Source organism: Nannospalax galili, unplaced genomic scaffold (assembly GCF_000622305.1).
Source record: "Nannospalax galili isolate Female #2095 unplaced genomic scaffold, S.galili_v1.0 scaffold318, whole genome shotgun sequence".
NCBI lineage: Eukaryota > Metazoa > Chordata > Mammalia > Rodentia > Spalacidae > Nannospalax > Nannospalax galili.
In genome coordinates, this window is record NW_008341889.1 from 600025 (window position 1) to 614241 (window position 14217).

Here is a 14217-nt window from a genome sequence, read left to right on the forward strand (position 1 = left end):
ATGTGATCTCTCATCTGCCAGTTGTGGTCACCTGCCACCATGTCTTCCCCAGCATTATGGACTCTCCCTCTGGAATCTTAAGGTAAAATAAACTCTTTCATTCATAAATCACTTTTGGTCATGATGCTTAATCACAGCAACATAAACGTAACTAATACAAGGACAGAAGACAAGGCTGCTATCCTTACCTATTTTGTATTCTAAGCCACTGAAACATTATTCTCTGGAGTTAGGGAAATATTGCTGTATTGGATTTCTAACAAGATCAAGTTGGTATTAATGCATACCATTCATCAGAGAAGAGTTATACACGTTTCTGACTTACTACTTTATTTAAGGAATGTTTCTTAATAACAATCAGGACCCAGAACACATAAATAGAGGAAAACATCTCACCAGACTCATTTCTTACAAAGATGATTCTAGAGTCACATACAAGTATATAGGAAAAATGCTTATGTAACCAGTATTTACAAAAATACTTTAACAATGCTTACTCTGTATTTTTTAAAATATTTTATTTATTATTTCTATTTTATGTGTATGAGTGTCAACTTGACACATAGACACACCGCTATTAAACCATAACCTTTCCATTTCTTGTCCCCTAGGAACTATGTTAACGTTAATATCACAATATAAGACAGTACAAACTTAAAAGCCCCACAGTCCTTAAAAAAATCCAAATACTTAAAAGTTCACAGTCTCTTTTAAAGGTCTCTTTAACTGTGCACCCCTGTAAAATCCATAACAAGTATTGTCTTATTTCAAAGAGAGGAATTGAGCACACTTAAGCAAAAACCTAAGTCTAACAAAGTAGCTCAAGGCTGAACATCTGGGATTCACTTATGATCTTCTGGGCTCCAAAGGGTTTTGGCAGCTCCTCTTCTCTGACTCTGCCATCTGCAGCTCACACAGCTTGTCTCACAGACTGAGGCCAGTGCCATTCCACTCCTGCTGCTGCCCTTGGTGGTCATCCCATGGTTCTGGCATCTCCAAAAAGCTGGGGTCTCCACTAAAACTGAACCTATGCCCTCACCAGTAGCCTCTTCTAGCCTCTTCAGGTGCAACACCTCATATTCTCTCCATGATTCCTTTAATCCTGGGCTCTTCATTGCAACTGAGGCTGTACTTTCACCAATGGATTTTCCTGGCCTTTCAGGGTGCCAAGCCTCAGCTGGTCTCTATGATCCCTTCAAGTTTTCAACACCAGCACCACGCAGGAGACTCTACACATTACCAAGTCCTGTTTCCAGCTTGAGATGGAGGCTCAGGTCTCCTCTGCACCACAGCTTCTGTGCACTATCCCTAAGGAAATCCCTCCAAGAAGATTTTCCTACAGTAATTCTGGTCTCTTGTTACTTACAGCTGATTCTTCAGCCCCAGATAACCAGCATCAATTGTCCCAGTAAAGGTTTCACTTCAGTGGTTCTGGTCTCTTCTTAATTACATCTGATTCTTCAGCCCCAGCCAACCAGAAACCACAGATTCTCAATTCAAAATATACCACAAACAGCCCTAATAAGCTCGGCTTCCCTTTGAAGCTTCACAAATCAGGTCTCCATCACCTACAACTCTTTGAGCATAACTGTTCCAAGCTCCACAGCAACAAACTCTAAGCATTCAATGACTCTTCCAGCCCAAAGTTTTAACATGTCCACAACAGCCAACATCCCACTCCTGGCACCAATTTCTGTCCTAGTTTGTTTCTCCACTGTGTGACAAAACACTGTGACCACTAACAACTTGGAGAGGAAAGGGTTTGTTTGCACAACATCTCCTAGGACACAGTTCATGAGGGAGCCCAAGGTAGGAACTCAGGGCAGGAACCTGGAGGCAAGAACTGAAGCACAGACTGGGTGGGTGCTGCAAATCAAACCTGGGTCCTCTGCAAGAGCAGCCAGTGCTCTTAACCACTGAGTCATCTCTCTAGCAACTACATTTGTAAACTTTTTCTGAAACTTGCTCCAGCAAATTACATTTGTAAATGAGGAATAACATACATAGAAATATTTATGATATTTGGGATCTTCTATAAATGATCACATTCTGTGCAAATCCCAGTAATAAAAAGCATTTTATAAAAGCTCCTCTAAAACATTTTTGACCCAGGAGCAACCTTGCTTATATATTTGTTGGATGAACTTCTCTCACCTCTCTGTGACCAATAAATGACCCCAATGAGGGAAGTTCAGAGAGGCTGTTTATCTACAAGGTCCACACTTTTAAGTAAATAAGCATGTATCCTTAGTTTGCACATTTTAAAAGGCTGAATAGATTTCGGTGCCTCAGATGATGATCTCACTGTAGCTGTGACAGGTGGTGATTGAAGTTCTACAGGCTTTGCTCGGTTACTGGGAGGACCCTTGAACTCTCCTGGCTTTGACTGGTATTCTTTGCTGTCTTGTCCTTTACCTCTATTCTTCCTCTGTGAAACGTTCAACATTCTTCCTTGCTTGCTGCTTTCCTTCTGCCTAGCACTGCTCCTCTCAGTGTGCACAATAAACAATCTTCAAATAGTCTCCAAAGATTTGCTGTGGACAGATAAAACCTGGGTTCATAATTTACCCACAGAGTCTTGGAGTCATATTTTAGTTGCCCCAAATGTTCCCTAAATTGCATTCATTCTCAAGTACCAATTTTTTGTACTGCTTTGTGTGATAACAATTCTTCTACAGTGACAGTTTAGACATAAATGTTCTACCTATGAGTGTTACATAATATAAAATGACTGTACCTGATCAGACAATGCTAAAACAATACTGCATAACATTCTATATTTTGATAGCATAATTTTTAAGATTTTCTCATACCAAAACTACTGAATGTTCAGTAATTTACCAATAGCACAAGAGTTCTTATAAACAAGCAGCAATAATTGACTGTGGTTAATATAAAAATAAATGGGATTAAAAATAAATGAATAAATAAATGGGATTTATAAAAAACAATATTTGATAGGTCAAAGAATCATTTAAAAGTGAGAGAGAGCCAGGCATCGTGGCACATACCTTTAATCTCAGTGCTTGGGATGCAGAGGCAGACAGATCTCTGTGACGTGGAGGCCTGCCTGTTCTACAGTGAATCTGTGCCAGCTATGCTACAAGGAGACCCTGTCTCAAAAAAAAAAAAACCCACCCCCCACACAAACAAAAACAAAAATAGCTTGCCACTAAAAATGAAATACAAGAAGACCAAACTTTCATAAAGAGCATAATTCTAAATAGACCCAGCAAACAATACAGCATAGGTATGACCAGACAGAGTCAAATTCTGTGGATATATAGATCTAGCTAGCATTTGTCTTTTTTGCTTTATATATACTTCTAACTGCCCCTTTGTCTTTTTTTTGCTTTATCGTGTTTTCTGCTGTCAAACAAATAGATCTGATTAAATGATCTGAATACATGAGCCACTAGCTCCTAAAGATAAGAGAGAGGCTGCAACTACTTTCTTCAGAACCTGTGGGAAACCTGTAACCTAGGAAGGCTATTCACATATTTCCTAGACAAGAAACAACATTCAACAGAATTCCTCCTTTCAAATCATAAAATTGTGTTGATAGTTCTGATAAGCTAAAATAAGTTTAGCTGACCTTGATGTAATTTCCCTCACCAATTTTATCTAATGTCCAAATAACTGATTTCATTAAATATGTACGTCAGTTAAAGCTGTCGTCTTTTATTCGTAATTGCATTCATGATATTATGGAATACAACCTTTCCAAAAACCTCATCCCAGGGACTCTCTCAAAACTGTGGCAGATTTCTGTTTGTTGAGTAGTTACTTTGTGCTGGAGTACTGAGCTAGGTCACTTACAAGTCCTCAAAAGAACCTTGCAAACTTTGCATCATTTACTGTTTCCCATGTGAAGAAAATGAGCTTCAGAAAGCTGCATAATGTTCTCAAAGAAGGCAAGCTGTCTACATTTTACCTGCAGAGCCAACTGTTCTTTCCTCCCGTCTCCTCCTTTCCTCTCCAACTTTTTTCAGTCTGTTCACATTTTATCTACATCACCTGACTAGTTACTACCCATGTAAAAGCCCATAAATCTTACCTTCATGAAACAAATTGTTTTCACACACACACACACACACACACACACACAAACACACTTGTCACCATCATTGTGGATTCTGTGTGACAACCTAATTGGTTTTGGAACTTTAAGAAAAGGTCATTCCAGACTTCCACTAAAGTACAAAAACTGATTAAGGAAGCTTGGGCCTGCGCAGAGGCAGAGTGCTCTCACAAGAGGGGAGCAGTGTCGTTAACGTGGCTTTGCAAGCTGCATCACTCACTTCTAGAGAAAAAGTAACAGAGCATCTGTCATCAAATGTTACAAAGGCCACTGCCCTACTTAAACTGTGTGAACTGGGGCACTGGAGTGTGAGTAATTCAGGACTTTTATTTTCAGCACATGTCCCCAATCATTCTTGTCAAAATGGAGGCCATCTCTTGATTCCAAATGTGCCATTTATCCTTTGAACATAATCTGTAACTTTCAACCAGCCAGTAAAACAAAAAAGTGAAAAAGAAAAAAAGTTACATTTTCAGATTAAAAAAGACTGAAAGCATTAGAGAAAAGAGAAAGAGAAAAACTCTGCTGGGGTGAATTATACTGGAAAGATCTATTTCTGCCATATGACCAGGTGTGTGCCTCCACTCACTGCATCATCTGATCTTTTAAACATTCTACTGGCCACAGATGAATTCCATATTTAAAAAATTAGTAAGGAGAATATCTTATGTAATGCACATATCTCTTGGAGTCAGGGAAAGAACCACAGTATGTGAAGTTTTGTATCCAAAAGTCAAATGGATCTGAATCTGCATCATTGATTTACAGTAGAGTGCAGAAGTGAGCCCAGGAGTCCTTCAGCCCCCTTCGAATCCTGACAGACATTCAGCATTCTTCTGTCTTATTGGTGAGTTATCCTTCCCTAGCAGCTCAAGCTAATAGTCCCCATTTAGTATTAGCCAAGGTCAAGGTAAAGATAAATATAAGTAAAACAAATAGGGGACACATCATTTCCTGAGAACAGGAAGTATGTTGTGTTAGGGGCTGTAGAATCAAACTTCTCTGTTTCAGATTCTAGTCACTGACTGAATAACTTGGGAAGCAATTAGCCTCTCAGCAACCCAGTAGCCTCAGCCATAAAACAGAGACAATGACAACAGGACTTCATAGTAATTGTGTTCATTTGATGTGTTAACAAGTGTAAAGCTCTTAGCCCCACCCATAGTAAATCCTCAATAAATAGCTACTTGTGAAAGCTGAGTTTGTTGTGTTGGTGCACTACTGAGGCAGAAGGATTGAAAGCTTGATGCCACTTGAACCCCGTGAGTTCATGACCAGCCTGAACTACATAGTGAGATCCTGTCTAGAAAACCAACACAAAGTAAAAACTTAATTACATGTATTTCCTCACATCATGATTCTTCTAAAATATTTTCATTTACTAATATTCAGTCATAGAAATGAACAATTTCCTTAACTCTCAATAAATTTATAGACTACTTTTTTTTCATTTATTTTTATTTTTACTTTAATTTTGAGACAGGGTCTCCCTGTAGTCACAGCTGTCCTGGAACTCACCATGTAGATGAGGATGGCCTTGATCTCACAGAGATCTGCCTGCCTCTGCCTACTGAGTGCTGGGACTAAAAGCGTGCACCACCATGCCCAGCTTTTGTTTTTCATATTAATTTTACAAACACCTTGTTAAGTTGTTAATAACCAAGAAAAAAATTCTCTGATTTTTCAGGGAAATTATACTAAATATATGAATTTATCCAGGAGAAAGTCTTCATGAAATCCGATTTTGTCATTCAGGTATATAGTATATCTGTCAGCATAATCAAATCTCCTTAAAATATGTCTCTAACATTTTATAATTATATTCAGATAGATCATCTGTATTTCTTATTACATTAATCTAATTATTAGGTATTTCATACTTCTGTCATTTATTGAAAATACAATTTAATCTTATTTCTTACTAAATAGAAGTGATTTAAGCATTTGTTTTGGATAGCTTTTTCATATAGATGCTAAAAGTTTTCACAGCAAATAGAAAACATTTTCCATGATTAGTTTTATAGAGAAAAAAATATTAACCTACATTGTTAATTTAAAAGAATGCGTATCTATCTATATACATATCAAAACAAACAAAACAAAATGGCTGGGGCGGCAGCTCGGCCGATAAAACAATTTTTACCAAGGCCTGATGGCCTGAGTTTGATCCCTGGAACCAACAAGGTAGAAGAGAAATGATTTCTACAAGTTGTCCTCTGACCTCGACACGCTTGCTGTGCATGCATGCACACACACACACACACACACACACACACACACACAGAGAGAGTAAACATTATAATAAATGGCATTTTTATTTCACCTGCATTACATAAAGTGTGTCAGAACCATTTCATTTCAAGTAAAAAAAACCAATAACTTAAGAAAATTCCTCGCTTAATATGTCTGTTAATAGATTGTTAGACTACAGAAATCTAGCATCTGCTGCAGCCCTGATTTCCATTTACAGCCTTCTACATTAGCGAGTTCATGCTTTTCAATGATCTTGCTTGTTTACTGTTTGTTTGTTTAGGGTCTATTTCTCCCTGAATTCAAAGGCCAGAGTTTCAGTGTCTTCTTATTTATCATAGTGATCGATATCCAATTACAGTCTTGATAATTTATTGATTTTCTCATTTGTTCACTGTGCAACTAGAAATATAAATTTGTTAAGAAAAAAACAAAAATGATTATTTAGAAAAAGAAACAAAAATCATTTTTCAGGGATGTTGCATATAGATAAGGACTTTGGCTTCACAGTATATGTCTTCTAGATGAGGAAAGCAGATAAATAAATAATAAATGGACAAACTAAGGCTTAGTGATTCTGAGTAACTTTAGGTAATTACCCTAGAGTTTAAGAGAGTAGAGAAGACTGAGTAAAGCTGGGTGGCAGGTGTACTGTTACACACAATCCAAGAGGCCTCTAGTGAGGTATAACATGAATGCAAACCTGAATAATATGAAAGATTTGGAATAATACAAATATCAGAGGTAGTAAACTCTGTGGTGTGAAAAGCAGTGGTAAGGATAGTGCTCAAAGGTGTGAAGTTAGAAGCTAAAATATCTTAGACAGCTAAATAATGCAGACCAGTACTTTTCAAAATGTATTGTGCATACAGTACATCTGGGGATTTGTTAAAATACAGACTTCAGTTCAGGAGCCCTAGGATTCACAACTCAATCAGATGCCAGAGAATGTTGATTCTGTTGTCCAAGGGATAGTCTTTGAGTAGAAAGCTTCTGAGCTATCAAAAGAGAAGTTGATATTTTTGTGAACATGAATGAATACCACTGAAGGGTCTTGGGGTTGCTATGATCATAATTAACTTACATTTTCAGAGGCTCCAATATACTGTTATATAAATAAATCTGTTGCTAAGAATACATAGGATCAGGAAGCCAGTAAAGCGACTGCTTCAGGTAGCCAACAGGTAAGAGTGGCTGTGGGACTGTAACGTTGGCTATGAAAGAGCTTGCCTTGTCTACTTTTTTGTCACTTTGGCAGCATCTGAGAAAATAACATAAGGGAGGAAGGTTTTATTTTGGGCTCAGCATTTCAGAAGTTTCAGTCCATGGTCCTTCTGCACAGTTGATTCTAAACTTGTATGTGGTGAGACAGAAACTCATGGTGTGAACATGTAGTGGAGCCGTGTGGTAGATCTCACAGCAAACAGCAGATGGACAGAGAAGGGGCCACAGACCAGATATGCCCTTTAAATGTATGCCTATCAGGCCCTGTTTCTTCCAAGCTATTCTCACCTCCTGGTTTCTTCCTCACATCAATAAGGTCATCAAATCATAAATCCAAATTTGTGTTAACTCATTGTCAGATCCTAATGATCCAATCATGTTTCCGTGACTGATTGTGTTAGATGGAAACCAAGCCTTCCACATAAGACTTGAGGAACTACTTGCCATCTAAACCATAACAGAGCCCATGAGACATGATCACATTTGAGGAGTGCTTTGATAACAGAATTCAGTTACATACTAGACTCGATGTTGGTCTGAAAACGAGAGTAGTCAAGACTACATTCACGCTTTTGCTTCCTGTGCCTGCTTGAAGTTGTAGAGCTTAGCTTCCACTCCTCCTCAAGCTACCTCTGCCACCGTGTTTCCCCACCAAGACGAACAGTCACTAATTCCCCTGGAATCGTTTCAATGACCTTCTGAAGCCAGGCAGTGTACAGCAGGGATTCCTCTGCATAGAGAAGGCCCTGATATAGGCCATCGTATGAAGCTGTGAAGGTGAAGCCTGGTTGGCAATGGAGACCTGAAGAAGACGTTCATGATGCCAGAGCTGGGAGGCATCTGCCGAGAAGAACTACCAGCCCAAGAGAGAGATGTGTGTTGCATGCACCAAAGGTAGAGAGGCTGAGCCACCTAAGCCCTTTGGAAGTTAAGTCCCAGAAGATGGACACAGAGCTACTGGATTTGATGTTTGGCCTGCTGTTTTTCAGTCTTGTTTTGGTCCGGTATTTCCTTACTATGCTTCTATTCCTCCCTTTTGGAATGGTAATGTGTATTTGGCTCCACTGTATGTTGGGAATATGTAATTTATCTTTTGATTTTACAGGGGCTTGCAGTTAAGATATTTTGCTGAGTCTCAGAAAAGACTTTGGACTGTTAACGTTTGAATAGTAGTGAGACTGCTAATGACTATGGGGACTTAATGCATTTTGCTTTTTATATGGTCATGAGCCTATGGGGGCCAGGGGATGGAATATGGTGGTTTGAATGAAAATGTCCCCCATAGACTCCAAGTATTTGGATATTTTATCTCCAGATGATGGCGCTGTTTTGGGAGGTCATAGAAGGTGTGGCTATCCTGGAGGAAATACATCACGGGGGGTAACCTTAGAGAGTTCTTAAGCCTTGCCAGATCTCTAGCTGCTCTCTAGCTTTCTGTGCCTGTATGGTGATGTGAAAGCTTAGCTTCTGCTACTCCTGCTTCAGCCACCTCCAGCCACCATGCCTCCCTGCCATGCGATCAATCCTCTTGACTACATTTGCACAATGCTGTAGCTATCCAACTCTCCCTTGAGAGACATCATGGAGTGGTGACTCTGTGTCCATGCCCAGGTGCTGCTCCCGCCGCCTGTAGTGACAATGGAAGAGGAATTGCAATGACAGGAGCATTCCCTTCCAGATGTTGCACTGCAGGCTCAAGGTTCTTCAATAGGAACTGTAATTACATCATGGACTTACTGTTTTCTGCCTTGATTTATTCTCTCAGCAATTCTTGTTTATCATGTCAACAACTAGGCTGGCTCACCTCTGAGGATTGTGTGAAATCTTCCTGACTCCAGAAATAAGATCTGCGTTCCTCATGTGTCTTGATTTGTGTGTGCAAACACCCCAGGCTTGTAAAAGACATCTGCAGTAAGAACGCTCTTGACTTTGCTAGAGTTTCACAGAGTTTATCTTATGACCTCAGCTACCTTGTAAAGTAGATACCACAAGATGACATTCATGGTGCCAGACCTGTGAGGCATCTGCCAAGAAGACCTGCATACAAGGAGTGGTAACAACCAAAGAGAGAGATGTGTGTTGCATGAAGCAAAGTTTGAGAGGCTGAGCCATCTAAGCCCTTTGGAAGTTAAGTCCCAGAAGTTGGACATGGAGCTACTGGATTTGGTGTTTGCCCTGCTGGATTTAAGTCTTGTTTTGGTCTGGTATTTCCTTATTATGCCTCCATTCCTCCCATTTGGAATACTAATATGTATTCGGTTCCACTGTATGTTGGGAGTATGTAATTTGTCTTTTGATTTTATAGAGGCTTACAGTTAAGATATTTCGCTGAGTCTCAGAAAAGTCTTTGAACTGTTGACTTTTGAAAAGTATTGAGGCTGATAATGACTATGGGGACTTTTAAAGGTGTGATAAATGCATTTTGCATTTTATATGGTCGTGAGCCTATGGGGGCCAGGGGGTGGAATGTGGTAGTTTGAATGAAAATGTCCCCCATAGGTTCCAAATATTTGGACATTTTTGTCCCCAGATGGTGGCCCTGTTTTGGGAGGTCTTAGAAGGTATGGCTATCCTAGAGGAAGCACGTCACTGGGCATGAGCTTAGAGAGTTCTTAAACCTTGTCAGATCTCCAGTTGCTCTTGCTTCCCATGCCTGCTTGAAGATGTAGAGCTTAGCTTCCACTCCTCCTCCAGCCACCTCCATCACCATGTCTTCCCACCAAGACAGACTGTAATTCCCCTGGAACCATAAGCTCAAATAAACCAGACTATATTCACCACAAAAATTGAATACATTGTGAGGAGGAGCATGGAGGATAGGGTAGATAGAAATCAGGGGTTTGATTCTAGTTGACATATTTGAGTGTATCATATTAAAATCAAATGGTGATATTAGTTATGACTTGGATATATATGTCAAGAGTTCAAGCAAGAGAATGTACAGTGGAAATGGAATTTTGAAGTCATTAGATTTTAAAGCTGTTTAATTAAATGAGCTCAGCTAATAACTAAATATTAGATTTGTGGTTGAAAAGTAGAAGAAAGGCCAGTGAAATTTATTAAGGATCTGCCAGTCAGTCGGTTAGGGGAAAATTGAGAGATTCTTTCACTATGAGTTAAGTGAAGAACTCAACGATTCAGTACAGCAGCCAAGAGAGATTGGTAACGGGGTCACGTCAATACCACTCAGAGTTCAAATAAGATGAAACCGAGAATTGACTGTTGAATGTAGACTGATGTGATATCTCTGATTTGACAAAGATAGTCCTGTGAACAGGATGATGAATTTCCCACTAGACAAAAGCAAGAATGAAGAGAAGGCAATAAAGTGGAGGCAGAAATCAGACAACTCTTTCTAGAACATTCTATAAGGAGGACAAGAGAAATGGTCATACCTGGAGATTTTATTTTAAGTTAGGAGGAATCAGAGCATGTTCATATGCTTATGCAAATGAAGAAAAGTAAAACAATACTGGCTATGGAAGGTGACGTGGAGAGACGAAATGACAAAAGAAGGGTAGAATACAAGCAGATGTGAAGGTGTCTGTAAGCTGATAGGTGTGATGGGAAGATGAAATGCTTTTCTCCCAGATGTTTCTATCTTTAAATAAAAGAGGAATAAAATAACAGTGAGAAATAGGGAAGAAGTATTAGAGATTTGAGCAGGAAAGTACTGGTGTGGTTCGGTTATCTTAGTATGAAAACAAATTTCAAATGAAATTATAGTGTAGGATTAAAGGGCAGAACTGGAGAGCCATTTCAGAAATGTCAACAGCATTAATATGAAATAGGTAGAATTTCCTGTAGGAACAGTCATCTATTTAGAGGGAAAATAGCAAGATCACTCAGGTTATATGCAAGGGAGAGCTGTCATAATGGACTCATAGCATTTAAGCCAGGTGAGAGGGGAGTGAAAACTTGAAAAAGTGGTGAGTCAATACATTATCTAAATGGGACCAAATAACAGGTGTTAAGGTAAATGAAGGAATTTCTTTGACTCTGGGTATATAAAACCTCTGACCTCTCCAAATGTGCTGGATTGTGTAATTTTTAACAATGTGCACAGAGCTTCAACACGAAAGTTTTTGAAAAGATTTATTATGGAAGTTGTGTTAAGCATAGGATTTTATTCACTTGTAATTTCTCAGAAACATATCTGTTGAGAACAGGCAGCATTCATCAGTACAGAAACTATGTCCCTTTATATTTCAAAATATTTCTAAGTGTTTTAATGCCCCAAGCTGAACACTGCAAACATCGCTCACACAAAGTAAGCTGTTAAAGCATATCCTCAAGTGCTGTTCTTGCTTTCTGTTTGCTGTTCTCCCAACAGCAATAAAACAGAAATCATATCAATAATTTGAATGCTAATGCACTTCTTCCCAAAAAATGTAAACAGCAAACAAATAAAGTCTTGCAAATTCATGCCAAGAACTCTTTAGAAAACTGTCAGGAGGGCAAAAAGTCCATAAAATAAGGCACAAGGGTAGGCAACAAGAAGCTGTTGTCCTTCCATGTCCAAGGCTGAACTGAAGATCTTGGAAGCCGAGAGACTGCACCACGCAATGATAAACAGTGCTGACACAGTTCCAAAGATGCCCCTGTAGCAGAGACAAAGACAATGATGGCTTACATCTGGAGAAAATGAGATGACTGATCCACAGCAGCCTCTGAAATGCCCTTGGTACAAGTGTAAATAATGTCTTTTTCTAATTATTTGCCAAATGAGCTCACAAGACCTCAGCTAGTCAGAAAATATTTGATTAAAATTTACCATTTGGGCTCTGTATTTTATAATTTAATAAATCTAGAACAAGTAAAAGCAGAAACTACTGTCTACAGTCATTCTCAAATGTCAAAATTCAAATCCTGGCTCCCAAGTGTCTCATGCACACTCTGGGAACAGTCTTCTCATGCCTACAGATTTCTTTCTTCTACATTCCACAGTGTATGATAAGAAAGATACATGAAGTTATAGCTGTAGTAATGACTTCTATTAATGGACATAATCTGGACTAATAATTTTTAATTAACCCCAACAAAACCATGCTCCGAGGTCTGGTGATGGGGCATCTCCTTGGCAACATCAGTTTGGTACTCCACCCAAAAAGATAATGAATTATAGCAAGTATGCTTGAGAATTAACATATCAAAGCACTGCAAACTGAGCACCCACTCAGCTCCATTGGACATAGTAGAGGTTGGGAAGGACCTGTGACCTTGGATCAATGTGAACTAGGGATGAAAAGACCAGAAGGTCTGTGAAGATTAAGGGTGGAGCTGGACTTGAACTTGACTTCCCTAACAGAGTCAGAGAAACTATTTTGAATAAATTATGGGTGCGAACTGACCGGGGCAAAGTGGGAGAAAGAGGGTTCCAGACCCAGTTCCATTGGCACAGGGTAGGCACACAAGCAGCTCTCTACACAGGCTGAGGGGACAGGAGCACAGTTCTGGGAGACAGACAGCTCTAATACATAGCTAGGGGAACTGGTGTCCTCCGAGTTCAGACCCACTCTTAAAATCTTAATTGAAGAGTCAGCCCATATGTTCACTTGATTATGATGTTGGCATTATAATAAATGCCACGTACAGCTCAGCAGAGGACTTGTCCTTGTTCTTCCTATGTCCATTATGTTTTTACTCCAGAAAGCAAACCTTGACACAGCTCAAGCAGAGAACACACAGAAAAGGAAAGCCTGCATTTCTGAGGTGTCACAATACTTCCCCAAGTATCCACTTTTATGTCAATTTTGGGGAGTTTAAAAATATTGAATGCATTCATATGGAATGAATTTGTTCCAACTGGTATCTTCAAAACATCACTATGGTCAGATGTGAAGGCACCACATGTTTGAAGCAGGAGAATTATGCCTTTGAGCCAGCCTGGGGCACATAGCAAGACCCTATCTCAAATAACAAAAAGCAAGCATACATAAAAATTATGTAGGGCTAGAAGTATGTTCAGTGGTAGTGTGCTTATCTGACACGCACAAAGATCAGAGTTCAATCCCTAGCACTGGAAAAAAAAAGTATACACACTCACAAAACCAAAAAGCAATCTGGTAGGAACAAATGGACAAATTAATTGCCTAGTCCCAAAGGGAGGTATAGGTGGTAAAGGATAAGTTTATTTTCTTATCTAAAAAAAAAAATAGAGTGCATTATTCAGAAAAATAAGACACAAGAGCTGGGGAGATCCCAGGAAATATCCATCATCCAGATTCAAATCTATGATGTGTCTTGGAGAGATGTATGTAGTAGAGGGGCATTAAGCAAAAATCTAACCCTTTCACTTTATTCTTTCCACTATTGAATTACATGGCCTTGCTTGATCTAAAATTGAGCTCTAATAATAAGGATTCTGTTTATTATTTGCTGACAAAATTATATAATTTTAATTACTGGTAAAAAATTTGATAATGTACCTTATAACATTTAAATTATTAATAGGCCAAACATAGTTTGAAATCACTTATAAATAATATACTCATTGACTTAATTAGTATCTATTAAGAATAGTTCATGGCCAGGCTTGGTGGCACACGCCTTTAATCCCAGCACTCGGATGGCAGAGGCAGGTGGATCTCTGTGAGTTCAAGGCCAGCCTAGTCTACACAGTGAGTTCCAGGACAGCTGGGGCTACAGGGAGACCCTGTCTC

General features: G+C 39.1%; 1 protein-coding gene across 1 annotated transcript in view; it reads right to left on the reverse strand.

Moving 5' to 3' along the window:
* Positions 1 to 11659: 11659 nt before the first annotated feature.
* The window catches only part of Yipf7 (Yip1 domain family member 7), a 22923-nt gene continuing 20365 nt past the window's right edge, over positions 11660 to 14217 (reverse strand). The window contains exon 6 of the mRNA XM_008837686.1: positions 11660 to 12156. Coding sequence (XP_008835908.1) covers positions 11994 to 12156 — 163 coding nt within the window. The 3' untranslated portion in view covers positions 11660 to 11993. The remainder of the gene's footprint in view (positions 12157 to 14217) is intronic.